This window comes from Octopus sinensis, linkage group LG18, assembly GCF_006345805.1.
Source record: "Octopus sinensis linkage group LG18, ASM634580v1, whole genome shotgun sequence".
Taxonomy (NCBI): domain Eukaryota; kingdom Metazoa; phylum Mollusca; class Cephalopoda; order Octopoda; family Octopodidae; genus Octopus; species Octopus sinensis.
In genome coordinates this window covers 23,309,608-23,330,633 of record NC_043014.1, presented here as the reverse complement: position 1 = coordinate 23,330,633, position 21,026 = coordinate 23,309,608, and the positions used below count along the sequence as shown (strand labels likewise).

Below are 21,026 nucleotides of genomic sequence, written 5' to 3'. Positions count from 1 at the left end.
TTTTTACAGTTTTTCTCAATGAAGACCTTCCTATTTGTTTTCCATGTATCCTTGTTAATTTTGGATGGTTTTTCTCGGCAAGATGTAATTACAAAACTTTCCATGTTCTGCTGGTGATAATTTCCTTAAAAAAAAAACATACCTTCTTTTCATCCATCCAGCTTTTACACTCTTCCTTGAAGATTCCTTCATATCTTCAGAAGTATGCAGAAAACATGATCCCTTCTTCTGGATTATACATGAATTCTTCAATTGAATTAGCAACCACATCTACCGAAAACGAACTTGAAATGTCTTTTGAACGCAACAATAATTCCAACAATTATTGATTTTGTTGTTATTGCTGTTGTACCTGTTCTTGCTGTTTCAGTTGTTCTTGTTGTTGCTCATTTCCCCTTCTATCTTCTGTTGCATTACTTACCCCTTATTTCTTTCTTTCTTATCTCTCTTTTTTCTACTTTTTTAATAGTTAAATTTGGAGAAATAAAAATGATACCTGAACATGTATTTCACTTGAAACAAAATAATTCATGTTTAGAAAAAATAAAATGAAACAAAATAATTCATGTTTAGAATAAATAAAAATATTTTGGTGTACTATGCATAAAGTAAAAAAAAATAATGTATTAAACAAAAGTTATATATTTTAGTTTATAAACATAAATAATTTGAACTATGGACAATTATTAAATTTCTGTTATTTCATTATGCAATAAATGAAGCATAGGTTTAAAATTTGAGTTTGTATTTTTCACAATTCTAAAAATATGCTTTATTAGTTTTTGCAGCACCATATAAGAATGACTGGTTTAGCACGGGAATTTATCCAGAAAAATCTGGAAATTTAATTTGAAAAGGTACATAGAACTGCTGAGTGTAGAATGAAGCATTTTATCCAGACATGATTGAAAAATTGTAGTAGATAAACATACATACAAATGCATTCAAGTTATACATACATAGAGATATATATAGAGAAGTGTTTGCAATACTTACGAGGTACTTGCAGCCAGGCAGGTTGACTGATGAGTGATCCAACATCAGTAGTTGCAATACAGTAATACATTCCTTCATGGGAATATAGTGTATTTCCAGAATGGAATTCACTTATGGAAAGACTGGTCCCATTTACCATAACGCCTTGATAGTCATTATTGATGGGTTTACCTTGATAATACCATTGCACCTGAGCTGATGCAGGTGTTACTGGACATGTCAAGACAACTGGACTATTTTGAAGTACTACAGTGGACATTGGTTCTTCTAAGTATTGAATCAGTTCTGAAAGAGAGGAGAAACTTTTTATAAGTATGTGTGAAAATATACTAAAAAAAAACAAAAAAACAAAAAACTACAATATATATAGTATCCAGCAGTAAAAACCATGTAAAAACTGACCTTACTTGTGTTGGTGCCATGTAAACAGCACTCACTCCACTCTGCAGAGTGGTTGGTGTTAGGAAGGGCATCCAGCCATTCTACCTGGTTGGCTCCTGTCAAACTGCCCAACCCGTGCCAGCGTGAAAGACAGATGTTAAATAAGGATGATGATGATGATATATAGGCTTGGGGTTGTAAACATGAAAACAACTCAAAGGATGAGTTTTTTATTAATTGGTTGAAGATTTAAAGTTTATGAGTTTCATGCATTTGGTTAGTACCAAGGAACAAAACTCTCAGCCCTTGGGTCACTATGTAACTTCTACCAATTATAAATATATCTTATCTATCTATCTATCTATCTATCTATCTATCATGTATATATATATATATATATATTATATATATATATATAATATATATATATATAAATAAAACTGAGGATATGTGTCTGTATGTGTGCATCACTAAAACTCGAAAACTACCTAACCGATTTCGTTCAAATTTTAGATATGCCTTACTTAGAAACATGGAGTGTCATGGGCAAAAAAAAAAAAAAAAAAATTCAACTTCTTGCTAATGCAAGCCCAGAGCAATCTCTTATCTCTTACACTGTTTTGGTATTACGTGTCAAAAGTGAAACAATAACATCTCTATTGTAATGTGATATGATAGTTTCACTATTCTGTTTCAAATTCAATTATTTTTACTATATTATATATGTATACACACACACACACATATATATATATAAATATATATATATACACACATACACATACACTCTTTTAATCTTTTATTTGGTTCAGTCAAATGACTGCGACCATGGTGGAGCACTGCCTTTAGTTGATCAAATCAACCCCTAAAATTATTATCTGTAAGCCTGGTACTTTTCCTATCAATCTCTTTTGCCAAACTGCTACATTACGAGGATGTAAACACACCAGCATCGGTCGTCAAACAAGGACACACAAACACCCAAATATGATGGGCTTCTTTCAGTTTCCGTCTACCAAATCCACTCACAAGGCTTTGGTTGGCCCAAGGCTATAGCAGAAGACACTTGTCCAAGGTACCATGCAATGGGACTGAACCCAGAACCATATGGTTGCTAAGGAAGCTACTTACCACATATCCATTTCTGCTATATATATATATATATATATATTTACATACATACATACACACATACATATGTATATATATATATATATATATATATGATGATGATGAGTTATATCTTTCTGTGTGTGTGTGTGTGTGTGTGTGTGTGTGTATGTATGTATATATATATGCATACATATGTGTGTGTGTATATATATATATATATATATATAACAAAGTGGAGTTGTAGGGTACCGCATGAGTGGAATTATATATGAAAGAAGGTTTGAAAATGCAATTTTAAAAGATGTTTATTTACTTTACCGGTTTCACTCTTTGGAAAAAGATTGTCAAAAGTAACATGTATAAGTTTGGTTGCGTTAATTATTGGTTGTTACAAAATGCTACATTACATATATACAGTCTTTGGTAACAAGGACATGTTAAGGATATAAAAAAGTTTAACAAGTTCCTTAAAATATTGGGCACAAAAGATTACAACATAAATATACATTCTCAAGAACATGTTAAAGATAGTTTCCAGAAGAAATTATTAAAAAGTTCAGTGGGATAGTGGTATTGTTTATTGAAATTGGTATTGTTCATTGAAATATTGGGCACAATTTGTGCCCAATATTTCAATGAACAATACCAATGAACTTATTAAACTTTTTTATGTTCTTAACATGCTCTTGTCACCAAAGAACGTATATATATGTATTGTAGTACTCTGTGACAACCAATATTCTGTGTGTGTTTGAATATACAGATACAATACCAATATCCCACTGAACTTTTTAATAATTCCTTCTGGAAACTATCTTTAACATGTTCTTGAGAATGTATATTTATGTTGTAATCTTTTGTGCCCAATATTTTAAGGAACTTGTTAAACTTTTTTATGTCCTTAACATGTCCTTGTTACCAAAGACTGTATATATGTAATGTAGCATTTTGTAACAACCAATAATTAACGCAACCAAACTTATACATGTTACTTTTGACAATCTTTTTTTAAAGAGTGAAACCAGTAAAGTAAACAAACATCTTTTAAAATTGCATTTTCAAACCTTCTTTCGTATATATATATATATATATATTTATAAAGAGTGTAGGTGGCATACGAGTGGGTATCTCTTATTATAAAAGGCAGATTTTATCTGCCTCCCTTTGTCAGTTATAGAAATCTACAATATAGGATTTCTTCAATTACAATTTACCAAGCATTTTTAAGAGTAGAATGCATCGGGTTTTGCCAGGTCCAGTTTTTAAAATTTAAACTCCAATTAAGCAAAATTTACAGAAAACTCACATTCTGGTGTGTATGTCAAATGCTTTTCTTAGTCTGGTTTACAGCACACGCAAACGCACACACACAGTGTGCAACGAATAAAGTGAAACTAGATGTAATATTTGTTTCTGTCTATCACGCTGATAGATACATGAGTAAAATGTATGGCAAGCTAACAGATAAGAGTGAGTGAAAATGTTCTTGGAAGAGAGTAAATAGCGACAGAGTGATTTGAGGAACACTAAACTGAAAGTATGAAATAGTGTGAAAGTATGAAACAGACGACACATATATAGTTATAAATGTATGCATCCGTTTAACCCTTTCGTTACCAAACCACCCGAATTTACCTATTCATATTTAAATGAGAATATCAGAGTAAATCTCTTTAGTACATTCGTGAAAACACGTATTATACTTCGTAAACACTTCAAATACAGTTTTGTACAAAAATCGAAGTGTAATTTTAATTCCGTGAATTACGGGAGATTTTTTTCCGAAATTTGTTCCTATTGTGTTTTCAAAATTTGTAATTCTGACAAAAAATGGATACGAATTTCATTATATCAAGCAGCGAGTCAGAATTCGAAGGATTTTCTACTGAAGACCTTCATAAATCTAACTCTATGACTGAAAAAAAAAAGCATCTTTATATAAGAGTGAAGTTGTGTGTCTGTCTCCTACGATTTAGATTCGTAACTACTCCCACATTTTGCGGTGCAGTTTAATCAAAAGCGGGTATCTTATAGTCGTGATTCATATCGAGCCCTTCTGGATATTAGCGCGCGTCTACAATGAGTCTACGATTTAAAAAAAATTTACCATCATATTTTTCCATTTTAATGCATTTTTTTTCGCTTTTATATAAGGGAAGTAACTCTCTAAAAATATCTACGATGTGTCAACGATTTAAAAAAAAAATTTACCTTAATTCTTTTTCAATTTTTAATGCATTTTTTTGCTATTTTTTGGCTATAACTCTCTAAAAATGCTTATATAGTTATTTCCCTTACAACCCGAGCAACGCCGGGTGATACTGCTAGTATATTTATAAAAAAGAAGTTTGAAAACGCCACTATATAAGACTGAATACTAGTTACTGAACCAGTATTTCCTTGGATGAAACCATGCCTTCATAAGGTTAACACAACTTGTAATTGAAGTATAATATATATACATATATCATCATCATCATCATTTAACGTCCGTTCCCCATGCTGGCATGGGTTGGATGGTTTGACTGGGCTGGCATGTTGGAAGGCTGCACCAGACTCCAGTCTAATTTGGCGAGAGTGTAATGGGTGCTTTTACATGTCACCAGCACGGGTGCCATTTATGTGACACTGAGGTGTGTTTATGCACCACCGGCATGGGTGCCAATTTGCGTGACACCAGTATCTGCCATGACTGTGATTTTGCTCGATTTGATGGGTCTTCTTCTCAAGCGCAACATAATGCCAAAGGTCTTGGACATTGCCTCCTGAAAAGGAACTCAGTCACTCAACTACCTTGCCTCTGCGAGGCCCAACACTTGAAAAGAACTCAGCCAATGTTCAAAAGATGTCCTTTATGTGCCACCAGCACAGGTGCACTTCGCTTGATGGGTCGTCTGAAGCACAACACATTGCCAAGGGTCTTGGTCAGCAGTTATTGCCTGTGAAACTCAAAGTCTGAAGATCATGCTTCACCACCTCGATCCCTTTTCTTCCTGGATCTACTTCTACCACAGGCTCCCTCCATAGTTAGAGATCGGCACTTCTTTCAACAGCTATCCTCATCCATTCTCGCCACATGACCATACCAGCGCAGTTGTCTCTCTTGCACACCACATCTGATTCCTCCTGTGGCTAACTTTCCTCTCAAGATGTTTAAGATCTGTCAAACATGCACACTGACATTGCAAATCCAGTGAAGAATACTGGCTTCATTTCTTTCAAGCCTATGCATGTCCTCAGCTGTCATACCACATGTTTCACTGCCATGCAGCATAGCTGTTCACACACAGGCATCAAACAATCTGCTTTTCATTCTGAAAACTGGGAAGGGGATATGAGAGGGAACATGGGAAGGAGAGGTGTTATTCAGCGCCTGGAAAGAAGGTTTCCATGATCGTTTGATACCAGACATGTCATAACAGTTGCTCTTGCTTTTAACCTATCATCATTCAAACAAGTTAAAATTGTTGCCTCTACTGGGGATGAGAGTAAGGTAAGCATTGTAAATATAAGCGTTACTGCAGCTGCAAATATAGATATAAATATGCCAATGTTAAATTAAGTAAGCAAATGGACTGCTATTTGGTTGGGTTAGTTCATTATATATATGTGTGTGTGTGTGTGTGTGGTGTGTGTGTGTGTGGTGTGTGTGTGTGTGTGTGTGTATATATATATATAGAGAGAGAGAGAGGGAGTAGGGAAGAAATAAGAAGATGGTTTGGAAGGGAGGGAGAAACAAAGGTATGTAGGTCTTCTGGTGCAGAAGTGAGGTGGAGCTCTGTGGGAGCTTTTGGTATAAGAGAAGAGACTACTGGTATAAGAGAAGAGATTACTGTTATAAGAGAAGAGATTAACAGCATAAAAGAAGAGATTTCCGGTATGAGAGAAGGGATTTCCACCAATACGATGGTAGGGGTGGGAAAAAGTGGGCACATCACAAACAAGAAATGGAAGAAATGGTTAGCTTTGCCACAAGAAAATCGAAATAGCAGCAAAAGGCAATAGTGAAGCAAAGAACGATAGAAACCCATGAGAATTATGTCAGGTATTTAAAGGGGTAATACACACATGCACATACATATGTGTGTGTGCATGTGTTTGTGTGTTGGTGAAACTGACACAGGCTATGCAGGACAATGCCTGTAAGAAAATGTAGAGAAAAATAAAAGAGGGGATACAAATGTGAATGCTTTGCAAGAAACTGTGCTTCAGGGTTTGGTCCTGCTGTGTGGTACCATGGGAAAGTTTTTTACTATATCCTATGGTTGACCAATATCTTTCGAGTGGAATTTAGCAGATGAAAGCTGTTCATATACTGATACTGCTTCCATGAATTAGGCCTTTGACCAACATTCTTAAATCAACATACACACAACTAACAAAGGAACTTCTATGTGGTCGCATGACCTGCTAAAAATAGCAGCCCTATCACTCTTAAATCACTCCCCACAGTCTTAAAGATGAGAGACCTTAGACAGTCATACAATTTTCTAGAAATAGCAGTCAAAACCCCCTTAAATCACACCTTACTGTTGGATAATGTCGTTCTAAATATATGTGCAGAAACTAAAACAGGCTGGTCAGGGCTGGAATGCTTATGATTATATGTATTCTTGATTGGGAATAAGCTAGGGCAAAAGCAACAACAAAAGTAACATACATAAAATTTGACAAACAATGAAATACTCTGTACATACTTATAAGAAACACAAAGCCTTGTTGATTATACCCCTTAACCTAGTTCAGGCCTTCAATATTAAAAGAAATACATTAAAAAGAATTAAAGACAGATAATGGATAACCCTTCATTATCAAGAAAAGCTGCTCTCAAATTATATTTCCTCCGATTACGAATCTTATGAGGAAGTAAAGTAAAATAAGACAAAAATAATAAAAAAAGAAAAAGACAAAGGGGTGATGATAGTTATGTTGATCTGATGTGGTGTGGTGATAGTAATGGTTATATTTGTGTGTAAGGTGGCAGTTTGGTGTAGTGGGGTGGAAGGGATTTTGCTTAGAGCAAGAAATTACATAGCAGCTTGTTTCATCCAGAAACTGATAATCTTTTGTTGTTAGGTATTATTATCGTTGTTATTATTATCATCAATATTATTATTAATAGTATTGTTATTATTATTAATAGTAGTAGTAATAACAGTAATGGCAGTGGTGATAATAGTAATAGTGGTGGTGGTTGTGGTGGTAGTAGTAGTAGATTGGCAGAATTCTTCTTCTTCTTCACCATCATCATCATCATTATTATTATTTAACCCTTTTGATACCAACCTGCTTGAAACTGCCTCTGGCTCTGCTGTACAAATGTCTTGTTTCCAAAAGTTCTGAATTTAAACCTAACACTAGCTTAATGATAACTAAGTTATTTTACTAAATTCTTTGTTAACAAAAGGGTTAATGTTTGTTTTTCATGCTGGCATGAGTTGGGTGGTTTAACCAGAGCTGGCAAACAGGAGAGCTGCACCAAGTTTCAGTCTGATTTTGGGCTTGATTTCTTCAGCTTGATGCCCTTTTGTTAGGGTATTTGGATATGGCCTTCGCTTTCTGAGTTAAAATCCCACACAGGCTAGTTTTGTTTTCCATCCTTTTGAGGTTGATAAAATATTGTAAAGTGCTGGAATACTTGTACCCATCAAAATTACTGGCCTTGTGTTTAGATCGAAAGCAATTACTTATTGCCAAACAAGAAACATTACAGCATCAGAAAAAAATGCTCTGCAGTTGTAGTGACCCCTGGCGGTCAAGCAAGAAAGCAAAACGAAAAAGGGATCTAATGAGAGTAATCTCCCTTGACATTCTTGGATACTCTAGAAGCTTTAAATTAACTTCCAGATGATGTGGAAGTCAGGGACTTCTGGTTCGTCCCTTATATTCTAACCGAGGCTTCCGCGCTTCTGGACTGGCGTTCCCTGATGACGTTGTCCTCAGTTGACGAACTATGGTCATCCCTCAAAGCATATGTAATCTGTTTGACTGACCAGGCAGTTCCCGTTGGACTTCCCAAGAGGAAGAAACACAAGCCCTGGGTGACGAAGAAGGTTAAACGAGAACGTCGACTCAGAGATATTGCTTGGGCTGAATTCAAAAATCTGGATTCGACTGCAGCTTTTGAGGTGTACAAAACTCAACGAGACCGAGCCGTGAAAATTGAAAAGAAAGAACGCTTCAGTTATGAATACAAAATCGCGGCAAATGCCTGTAGCAATCCAAAAACCTTCTTTGCCCATGTCCAGCGGAATTCCCGCTTGAGCAACCAGATTGCAACGTTGGTAGACTCAACAGGCGTATCGATTGAGGACTCTTATCAACAGAGTCAACTATTTGCCAAGGCTTTTTCAACTATTTTCAAACAAGATGATGGTCGTGAACCCCCTCCATTTGATAGATCGGTACCTCCAATGCTTCGATTGATCATCACGCGGGACCAAGTCAAACGTGTTATTCAAGGCCTCGATGTCAACAAGGGTCACGGCCCTGACGGCATACACCCACGGGTTATCAAAGCGTTGGCTCCGGTCATCTGCGAGCCCTTAACACGACTATTCAATATGTCATTGGCGACGGGTGTTATACCTGCAGACTGGAGAACAGCGATAATCTGCCCAATTTTCAAGAAAGGGAGCCGCGAAGACCCGCTTAACTACCGACCGGTTTCCCTTACAACAATAATCAGCAAGATGTTCGAAACCATCCTTAAGAAAAGTATGATGCTCCACCTCCTAAGCACAGCCTCGATCACTGATTCCCAACACGGCTTCGTGCCGAAGAGATCATGCTTGACCAACTTACTAGTAATGGAAGAATTGGTGACGCGCATCCTCGATGATAGTGATGCTGTTGACATCGTTTTATTGGACTTTGCCAAAGCTTTTGACTCGGTAAACCACCGCCTACTACTTGTCAAGCTTCAAGCATATAGTTTCCATCCGGATATTGTACGATGGGTTGGTGCCTTCCTCTCAGATCGCGCCTTTCAAGTTCAAGTTAATGGTTCGCGGTCCGACGTCTCCAGGTTGTTGTTCTTAGTCTTCATAAATGACTTGCCCGACGACCTCATGCAACACACCCTTCTATTTGCTGACGATATCAAACTGGTCGCTCCTCGCGGTAGTATAGAGGATCTTCGTCGATGCCTCCACCAAATTTGGAAGTGGTCTAACGATTGGGACCTGTGTCTGAACGTGTCAAAGTGCTGTCATCTGCCTGTCGGCTCTACTCCTGCAACTCAACTTGATTTCGAGCCGGGTCGTCTGCTGCTGGAGAGGACCGATCAGGTAAAGGACCTGGGTATCTTGGTGGATTCCTCCTTTTCGCCTTCGGCACAGTGCGTCCATGCTGCCAACAAAGCGCGCGGAATTCTGTTTTTGATTCGACGGTCATTCGGAATGCTCACAGCAGCTATATTCCTGCCACTCTATGTCACGCTGGTGAGACCCATATTGGAGTATGGGATTCAAGCCTCTTCTCCTTATCTCCTCAAAGACATACAGCACCTCGAAAGAGTCCAGAGGCTGGCTACCCGCCTGGTTCATGGTCTCAAAAATTTGTCCTACGAAGAAAGGCTGAGGACGCTCGACCTTTATTCTCTTGAAAAACGCCGCCGCCGTGGTGATTCATTCTCGCCCACATCATAAGCGGGAAGTGTAACCTCTCGAAAGAGCTGTTCTTCACTCCTGCTCCGGAGCGTCGGCTGCGGGGTCATTCCGAAAAGCTCTACCTGCGACGATTTCATCTCAATCGAAGGAGAGGAGCTTTCTCCGTCTGGGTTGCGGATCCGTGGAACAAGCTGCCAGACGAGATGGTGAAGATGCCGACGACCGCTTTGTTCAAAGCTTCCCTGGACCTCAAGTGGCCTGAACTCTTTACATGAACACCATCCTGTACTTAACTCCATGTCCCCCTACATGGCCTTGCTATTTGCTTTTGAGCCAAATTAACTAACTAACTAACTAACTAACTAACTAACTAACTTATATAAAGTGAATGCAATTTTAATTTCGCAAGCCTATTGTCTGTTGGTTCCTAGGTGTACGCATTGAGTCACACCACTCATACCCACATATTCGCCTCATTTGCTTTAAGACATGTGGTTGCAAAGTATGTTCATGTAATATGTTACAAGCCTTTTGTTTCAAACCATTCTTATATGTTAACGCATTACATCCAGTAATAAATATGTTATGACTTATTATGAATGTCTGACGAATTCTTTTCTTGTCATTTTACATACAAGATGGTGACCCCTCTTTCTCACATGCAATTGTAAAATTGTAGGTAGTCACATACTGACATAACTACACAGTATTTGTTTTGGCTCTGTATATTCTCAGTTCAAACCACACTGAAGTCAACTTTGCCTTTCATCCTTTGAGGGTTGATAAAATAAAGAACCAGTGAAATACTGGGGTTCACCTAATCAACTAACCTCTTCTCTTTAATTCCAGCCTTATGTCTAAAATTTGAAGCATTGCAGAATTGAACTGGTAGAATTAGTAGAGCATTGGTGAAAATCCCTTGTAGCACTTGTTTAAGTACTTTAAATTCTGAGATCAACTCTGCATTTCATCCTTCCTGGGTCAATAAAATAAAATATCAGTCAAGAACTGTGAGTGATTTAATTGACTAAACCCTTCACCTCCTCCGAATTTCAAGCCTTGTACCTATTTAAAAATGGATTTTATAATGAGTAGTAGAAATAAAGGCGATGAGTTGGCAGAATCATTAGTATGCTAGGCAAAATGTTTAGCAGTATTTTGCCCATCTTTATGTTCTGAGTTCAAATTCTGCTGTGGTTGACTTTGCAGTTCAGATTTTGGGGCTGATAAAAAAAGTACCAGTTGAGCGCTCGGGTCAATGTAATTAGCTTACCCCTCCCCGAAATTACTGGCCTTGTGCCAAAATTTTAAACCATTATGAGTAGTAGAAATAAAGACAGTGAGCTGACAGAATCATTAACATGCCGGACAAAATGCTTAGCAGCAATTCAGAGTTAAAAAAAACTCTGAATTGAAATTCTGTTGAAGTTGACTTTGCCTTTAATCCTTTTGGGGTCGACAAAATGAATACCAGTCATGCGCTGGGGTTGATGAAATTGACTAGCCCCCTCCAAAGTTTCAGGTGCAAAAAGCCAGAGAACCTGCATCAGTTCTCAATGCCATTCTGATATAAGCATCAAAATTGTCCCTCACTCTCCTTACAATCCAGAACTTGTTCCCAGTGACATTTAGTTGTTTGCCAAACTGAAGATGAAGGAGGTAGTGACAAGGGTCCCAGGCACCTTCCCTATGGAGGAGCTCCATGGAGCCTTCATGAACCTGAAATTATGAGTAGCAGCAGTATGGTGGATGGCAGCAACTGTAGGGTGCTGGATGTGTTTTGGTATTTAGTATATATTAAGTAATGTGATTTACTAATAATGTCTCCTTTTATTTTCCAAGTTCAACTGTTGCTGAGGCAGATTTTACTTTACATCTTCCAGTGTCAATAAAACAAGCACCAGTTAGCATTGAGTTACAAGGTGCATTCCAAAAGTTTTGAGACTTTTTTGAGAAAGGCAGTTATAACTGTCCTAAATTATTGTAATTTTAGTATATCATTCCTTCACATCTAATAAGCTGACCTGTCAACTTCTGTTATTTTGGTTTAAAGGAAATGGCTGAAACAGCACTTTGAACACATCCTCCAAAACACTACTTGTTACAGGTGACTAGTTTGCAGAGTGCAGTTGGGACGTGAAGACAATTTGGAAGCTTGCTGTTTTATGTTAAGCCAGGCAAAAACGCTACAGAAACTTATGAATTGTGAAAGAATTGAGATCAGTGACTACTCAAACAATGAAAATTGATTAATAATAGACAGAATTTTGGATCTATTAAATACAGAAGGGACAGAATATATGTGTGACGTTAAGAAGGCTAACCGATGGAGACTAAATCAAGAGATGAGTAAAGTCAATAATGTACTGAGACACATTGAAACAAAGAATATCACACAAACAAATAATCTTATCAAAGCTGCTAGTAGGATTGTGGCAGAAAGGATGGGACTGAGAACTACTGAGAACAGAACAGCAACAGATAAAAGAGGAAATAAACAACTGTGGTAGAAAAGGAGAATTTCTGAAGATATAAACTCTTTGAACAGTGTAGTGCCAGTACTGGGGGTACCAACTAAAGGAAAAATCCCAAATAATCAATCACCCACCTCTTCATGGATGATTTGAAATGGAATGGCAAAGACGAGACACAAGTGAATTCCTTGGTGAACACGGTCCACTGTTTTAGTACTGATATTAGAATGGAATTTGGACTCAAGAAGTGTGGAATAATCTACCTAAAAAAAGAAAGGTACAGTCTCTAGCAGGGATAGAATTACCGAATAGAGGCCTGATTAAGTAAACTGAAATGGAAGGATACAAATACCTTGGTGTACTAGAGTGCAATGAGATAATGGAAAAGGAAATGAAAGACCAACTGATGATGGAGTATTTCTGAAGACTGAGATTGGTGCTGCGCTCAATATTGACTGGACGGAATAAAATCCAAGCAGTTAATACTTGGGCAATAGCATCACTCCGGTATGGAGCGGGATTTATAAAATGGCAAAAGAGAGAAATGAAGAAAATGGCTACCAAGACCAGGAAAATGTTGACAGTACATGGAGCCTTCCACCCTAAGAGAGACACTGATAGGCTGTACTTGTCCAGAAGAAAGGGTGGGAGAGGTTTGATCAGTTGCCAGGACTGTATTAAGCAGAGGAAAACAGCTTAGGGTAGGATATAAAAAATGCCATGGAGCCACTGTCGAAACATGAAGAAGGCCAGCATCATCAAAACTGAAAATTGATTAACTAAAGAAAAATTTAAACAAGAAATAAGAAAAAGCATGGAAGGAAAAAAATGCACAGTCAGTTTGCAAGAGATGTGAATGCCAAGACAAATGCAGAGGTCCGGGGCTATAGATGAGGAGGAGTGACCAGAAGATAGAGACAGAAGCACCCATATGTGCAACTCAGGAACAAGCATTAAGGATCAATTATATGAAGTGCAGAATAGACAACACTACCGATAGCGACAAAGGCTGAATGTGTGGTGAGAGGGGGTAAACAGAATGGCACATAGTTAGCGAATGCCCAAAATTGGCACAATGAGATACAAATGACGCCATAACAATGTGGCAAGAATGATCCATTGGTAACTCTGTGGAAATCACAGCCTACAAAGAGCAAAGACGTGGTATGAACAAACCCCAGAAGGAGTCATCAAAAATGAGAATTGCAAAATCCTGTGGGATGTAATGGTCTAGTGTGATCACCTGACCAGACATAGGAAACTGGACATTGGCGTGGTGAATAAACAAGAATGAACATATATGATGATCGACATAGCATGCCCTAGTGACAACAGGATCAATGTGAAAGAAGAAGAAGAAATAAACAACTATGATGATTTAAAGTGGGAAATACAAAGGTTGTGGTCAATGAAGAGAGCAAACGTGATACCAATAGTAATTGGTGCACTTGGAAGTATCAGCACTCAACTACCAACATGGCTGAAAATGATTGGTGCAAGTGTGAAAGTAGACCACCTACAAAAATCAGCATTGGTTGGAACTACAAGAATTCTTTGCAGGGTTCTTGAAGCATGACCAATAAAAAAGTGTCACCATAGTCTGCTGGCTATGGACAGCAATATAAGCTGTGGGTTTTCATATAACAACAACAGCAACTACTGCTGCTACTACTACTACTACTACTACTACTACTACTACTACTACTACTACTACTACTACTACTACTACAAGTAGTAGTGAATGAAAAATTGAATTTTTCTATTGCAAAATATACAGCAAAATGAGAGAAAACGAGTATGAGTGAATAAGAAAGCCTGAAAGAAATCCAAGAGAAAATGAGAGAACAAGAAAGAATGAGTGATGGAGAATGAGTGGTGGGAGGGGAGAGAGACCATGTGAGAAAAGAGAGAGGACCACAGAGTTCAGATGAAGTGGGGAGGTGAAGTGAGAGGGTCACATGAGTGTTTGTGTGTGTATAGGTATGCCTGTACAGCAGTGTACATGTATGTTGTGAAAGGATAAGAGAGAGGTGAATTGTTCTGTGAGGTGAAGAAGAGAATTGCAGTGCAAAATAAGATAATTGCAGATTTGGGGGTGTTATTTTGTCATCTTTGGCAGGTTGTAAATTTATAGTGAAGAATGAAGAGAAAGGGAAGTGATCAATGAGGGGAGTTGGGAAGTAAAAAGAAAACTTTATATCACCCTTCTACACATTGCCACCACCAATATCACCATCCCAGGAGGAGTTGATTATTGTGTGTATAGAAGTGGTGGTGGTGGTGGGGCTATTGTTTGTTGTCTTTTATAGTCATATTAGGAAGGCGGGCAAACTCCTCATCCAATGTAGTTAGGATGGTTTCAAGCAGTAGAAGGGAAGCTGCACTAGAGTAGGAGGGTGGAGAAAGAAGGGAGGCAGAATGATATAAGATTGGGAAAAACTCTCTTATCCCAGATTATTTGTTGCTATATTACTTCAAAGGGTACCACATAACTGTAGAAAGAGCCAAGGTTTTCAATGAAAGGCCTTCTACATGGTCACTCGATCTGCTAGATATAGCAGCCAAATCTCAAATTATATGACTTGACGAGGGAGCATTTACATTATAATTTAATTTGCTAGAATTAGCTGTCAATTTTCCCTGAAATCACATGCTACCATCTCAGAAAAGGATAAGTTGGATGACGGGATCCTGTGTTTGCTGCACACTATTGGACCTTTAGTATTTCAACCAGTCACATCTGGCCCAAATATTCTACCTATGTTCAAACTGAGTAGACCAGCCTCTCACACCTATCCTATAATGTCATTCTAAAACTAAACAATCATTTCATTGAAATCTCAGTTATAAAATAAGCCATGTTTAATTTTAAACAACAGGAATAAACAAACATTACATTTGACAGAATAATCTGAATGCAAAAGAGCTAAACATAATCTTCAGAATGTAGTTTCAAGAGCAACAATAACCATCGCACTACCATTTTTATGAAAGTATTATGGGACATAGTGTTTTTACTCACATGATGACAATGTGAAGGCACGTAACAACAGTCACACACACACACACACACATAATATCATAAATATATTTCTACACTGCAACACAATCTCTGTAATGCTCTAGAGAGCCAATGACATCACCCAAACAACCCTCTTCAACAAATGCTTGCTGTTGTGATTGGTTTTGAACAGTTCCCACTAAAAGATGTTTATGATGATTGCCCAACCACAGCTCACAGATGATGTGGTCTTCCATACTAATATTGGTCTTTCTATACTACTGCAGTGTCCAAGCTAATGCTTGATCAGGGCAAAACCAATTATGACAGTTCGTTCAGCACTGTTCAATGGCTGGTGTATAAGTTTCTACTGATCTTTTTCTTACAGCTGATCCAGCCACCTGGTATTGATTGAGCAAATCTATGAGCAAAAACATTCCAGCCATGACCTTACAGACTTCGTTTTCCCCTTTCGGTTCTATATTATTTAATGTGTCTTTTCTTTAATTTTAAGGCAATAAAGTATGATTTCCAGAGACAGACATTATTTCTAGCAGGTTGGATGGTTATGCAGAAGCCTGTCTTGCTCTCCCATGTTGTTTTTGTTGTTTAACCTGAGGTCAGGTCCTGATTGATCAACCACATTCTATGATCATCCTATCTTTACATGGAACCAGTTCCTCATTATCCCTTCTGTCATTTACTAATACAGTAGGAAGTGAATTAGAGAAGAAATGGCTATCTTTTCAAGTAGATCACACACCTACATGGAAGGTTCCTCAATAGTTCATCTCACCTGTGTTTATGTGAAGGTGTTCACTCAAAAGTTCATTCATCATCATTTTAACACCCAATTTTCCATGCTTGCATGAGTTGGATGGAATACTTGAGGTAGGTTTTCTAAGGCCAGATGCTCTTCCTGTTGCCAACCCTCATCTGTTACTAAGTAAGATAATGTTTCACCATGGCCAGACATATTTTCAAGATTAGAAAGTAAGGACATCACTTGTGTGATAGTAATGCTCTTTTAGAACTACCATGCAATGTCAAGACAAGAAGACAGAAACACATATACACACCTCCATGTGCACACACACACATTTACACTTTACATACACAACATTCAGTTTTTATCAACAAGATCTGCTCACATGGCTTTGGTCAGCATGGATCTACAATTGAAGAGATTTTACCCTAGGTGCCAAGCAGTGGGACTGAGCCCAAAACAATGTGGTTTGGAAGCAACTTCTTAACCACACAGCCATACCTGCATCATTATTCTTAATTTCGTCAAGTTATCTCTTCTCCTTCGATAGATTCACAAGGGCTTAGTTTCCTCATATATTAGTGTTGTTACGGATGTTGCTATCAGAACACAAACAACTGGAACAGATTCAATAAGGCAGCTTATCCAGTGCTCTACCAATTCTGTGACCCCACTATCTGTGACTAGTACTTTATTAATCAACTCTGAACAAATGAAATCAAAAATGATTGCAGTAAAATTTGAACCCAGAGCACAGCGATCTGAAGCAAGGAAGTCCATTTAGCAGTCCAATAATTATAGATGGCAGTCCAAAAGTCATGCACCAAGTAAATTCAATACACTCCAAAATTGTCAAACACATGGTCCAATTTTTCTAAAATTTAATAAAATAAATAAAATAATTATAGGCATAGGAGTGGCTGTGTGGTAAGTAGCTTGTTTACCAACCATATGGTTCCAGGGTCATTCCCACTGCATGGCACCTTGGGCAAGTGTCTTCTGCTATAGCCTCAGGCAGACCAAAGCCTTGTGAGTGGATTTGGTGGACGGAAACTGAAAGAAGCCTGTCGTATATAGGAGTATATATATATGTGTGTGTGTGTGTGTGTGTGTGTGTGTGTTTGTGTTTGTCCCCCCTAACATCGCTTGACAACTGATAGTGGTGTGTTTACGTCCCCGTAACTTAGCGGTTCGGCAAAAGAGACCGATAGAATAAGCACTAGGATCCCAAAAAATAAGTCCTGGGGTCGACTTGCTCGACTAAAGGCGGTGCTCCAGCATGACCGCAGTCAAATGACTGAAACAAGTAAAAGAGGAAATGATGAATGCATATGTACTTGTACATGATGAACAATAATAGCTCCATATTTTGGCACAAGAGAGAGTTCAAGGGAGAGGCTAAGTCAATACATTGACCCCAGTGCTTAACTGGTACTTATTTTACTGACCCTGAAGGGACAAAAGTTAAAATCGACTTCAGCAGAATTTGAACTTGGAACATTGAAATAGAGAGAATACCAAAAATGAATAATAATAATAATAATATACATATATATATATAATGTCAAATGTCCTATATGTGTGACTTTTGCCCCCCCCCCATATATAATAATAATAATTGTGTACAGTGCTCAGGTGCACTACAACTCATCTAAAGTGTATATATAATCAGGTGTAGTTTCGGCGGATTTCGGAAAGCATGAGGGCCTTAAAAGATGCAGTGTCATGGCAGTCAACAACTGACGCAGGCAGTTTATTCCATGCTTCAGCAACTCTGAGCGTGAAAAAATGTTTCCGAAAGTCATGGGAGCTGTATTGTTTTCTGACTTTGTAGGCATGTCCACGTGTGTTAGACACATGGAGATCAAAAAGGTGTTCAGTGTTGTTGTTGGTGAGGTGGTTGATAACTTTGTGGGTGTTTACCAAGTCCGTCGCCAAACGCCGGAGCTTCAGTGAATCCATGCCCAGGGAAACAAGGCGCTCAGAATATGGTAGGTGTCTGATGGAGGGTATGCGTTTGGTTGCACGTCTCTGGACAGATTCCAGGAGATCAATGTTCTGTGCAAGATAGGGGTTCCAAACTGATGATGCGAATTCCAAGTGTGGTCGTACCATAGCTGTATACAGTTTTAAATAGATGGCTGGAGAGCGGCTAACAAAAGACCTGCTGAGTGATGCCAAGACACCCTCGGCCTTCCTGACAATCTTAGAGATATGCTTTGACCAACGCAAATCACTGCTGACAGTGATGCCTAGGTCACGCTCGCAAGAGGATTTCTTGATATCAGTGTTGTGGAGGGAGTATGTGAACGCAGGGTTTTTTCTCCCAAAATGCATGGTGGTACACTTGTCCACAGCCAGTTTCAGTTGCCAGTCTGTGATCCATTGCTGCATTGTGTCTAGGTCTGATTGCAGGAAAGAGTTGTAGACATCAGGATCTGTCCTCTTGATTTCAAGGTACAGCTTGATGTCGTCTGCATATTTCAATACTGTGGCATTCTTTAAATTGGCATCTATGTCGTTAATGTATGCCACAAACAAGAGGGGACCAAGGACAGATCCCTGTGGTACACCCGATGACATCTCATATGGTGTAGAGTGCTGTCCTAGAACTGTGACTACCTCCTTTCGGCTGAGGATGAAGGATTTCAACCAGTTAAAAAGGTCATCCCCCACACCCATTGCAGAGAGTTTCACCATAAGCCTTTTGTGTGGCACAGAGTTGAAAGCCTTAGCAAAGTCAAGGTAGACAACATCCACCCATGAGCCACTGTCAGTAATCTGAGTAATGTCCTCAAGGAACTCGACAAGCTGGTCACTGCAGCTGGAGTTAGGGACAAATCCATATCCATATATATATATATATTTCTTTCATCTTTTATCTGTTTCAGTAATTTTGACCATGGCCATGCTGGAGCACTGCCTTTATCTATCTGTCTGTCTGTCTGTCTGTCTGTCTGTCTATCTATCTATCTATCTATCTATATATATGTATATATATACACACACACACATACATATACATACACACACCTCCCAAACTGTTGAAGGAATCTGGAGTAGAGGTAGACCCAGGAAGACATGGGATGAAGTGGTCAAGCATGATCTTCGAACCCTGGGCCTCACAGAGACTATGATGAAAGACCAAGACATCTGGAGATATGCTGTGACTGCGAAGACCCGACAAATGAAGTGAGTTCATGGCTCGCAGGATGGCCTGCTGTGCTAACCTTGGATCGTAGGGTGGCCTGCTGTGCTTGAGGAGACCTATTGAGTTAAGTATATCAACATTAAAATAAATATCAAATGGATATTGTAGTTGTGATACCCGTGCTGGTGGCACGTTGGGCCTCACAGAGGAAATGACGAAAGACCGAGACCTCTGAGATATGCTGTGACTGTGAAGACCCGGCAAATGAAGTGAGTTCATGGCTTGCAGGATGGCCTGCTGTGCTAACCTTGGATTGTAGAGTGACCTGCTGTGCTTGAGGAGACCTATTGAGTCAAGTACGTCAACATCAACATCAAAATAAAAATCGAATGGAAACTGTAGTTATGATACCCATGCTGGTGGCACGTAAAAAGTACCCACTACACTCATGGAGTGGTTGGCGTTAGGAAGGGCATCCAGCTGTAGAAACACTGCCAGATCAGACTGGAGCCTGGTGCAGCCTCCTGGCTTCTCAGACCCCGGTTGAACCATCCAATCCATGCTAGCATGGAAAACGGATGTTAAACGATGATGATGATGATGATATATATATATGTGTGTATATATATATATATATATATATATATATGTAAAAGTGGTGTGGTGACAACCAATCTTCCAATGAAAGCAAAGAAACAGATATCACAAAGCATTTCATCTGACACTCTAACAAATCTGTCACTCCACTCCTTTGGATTGGAGCTTTATTTACTGACCCTAAAATGAATGAAAACTAAAGATGACCTTGGTGGAATTTGAACTAAGAGAACAGAAAATCAGAACAAATATTGTATAACACTCTCTGTGATGACTTAATGACTACCAATTTACCATATTTATACATCTACACCACACACACGCATGCATGCACACACACATATGCACGCACGCATGCACATACACAAGTTATTAAGAGCAATAAATTTAGATAATGTTGTCCCTTTGGATTTGTCAAGGGGAAATATTCAACCAAACCCAATACTAAATACACATATACATACACGTGCCTAAGCACATACATACACACACACACACACATGCAGAAACACATACACATGTGCAAACACTAGTTTTACTAGGATGATATCCTTTCATATTTGTCTCTTTTCATCATCATGCAATAACACTAAAGAGAAGGGAGGATGGTAACTGAGGTACAGATTAAAGGGGTGGAGAATGGAAGAACATTCACCAGTTTATCTTTCCTGTCTTCTTTCTCATTACCTATCCCTCTTTTTATCCCCCCTTCAGTCTTCCCCTCTTATCATCATTTCAATCTCTCCTTCATTCTCTCTTTTTAGTTAGAAGACTATGCTAAACCTTTAATAAATATATAATATTGCTCAAACAACCTTATAAAACTTGTTTTCTTTCTTTGCTGATAACTTCTCAAACTTAGCAAATCTCAGTTCTAGCTCTCCCCTACTCCCACCTTCTGCCTCTCCCCCCTCTCTCACACACACACACATACATA

At 38.5% G+C, this 21,026-nt stretch overlaps 1 protein-coding gene across 2 annotated transcripts in view; it reads right to left on the bottom strand.

Moving 5' to 3' along the window:
- Nucleotides 1-21,026, bottom strand: part of LOC115221730 (cell adhesion molecule-related/down-regulated by oncogenes) — a 400,560-nt gene that overhangs the window by 136,406 nt on the left and 243,128 nt on the right. For both annotated transcript variants that reach the window (XM_036510777.1, XM_029791942.2), the window contains exon 3: nucleotides 997-1,281. In XM_036510777.1, coding sequence (XP_036366670.1) covers nucleotides 997-1,281 — 285 coding nt within the window. The remainder of the gene's footprint in view (nucleotides 1-996; nucleotides 1,282-21,026) is intronic.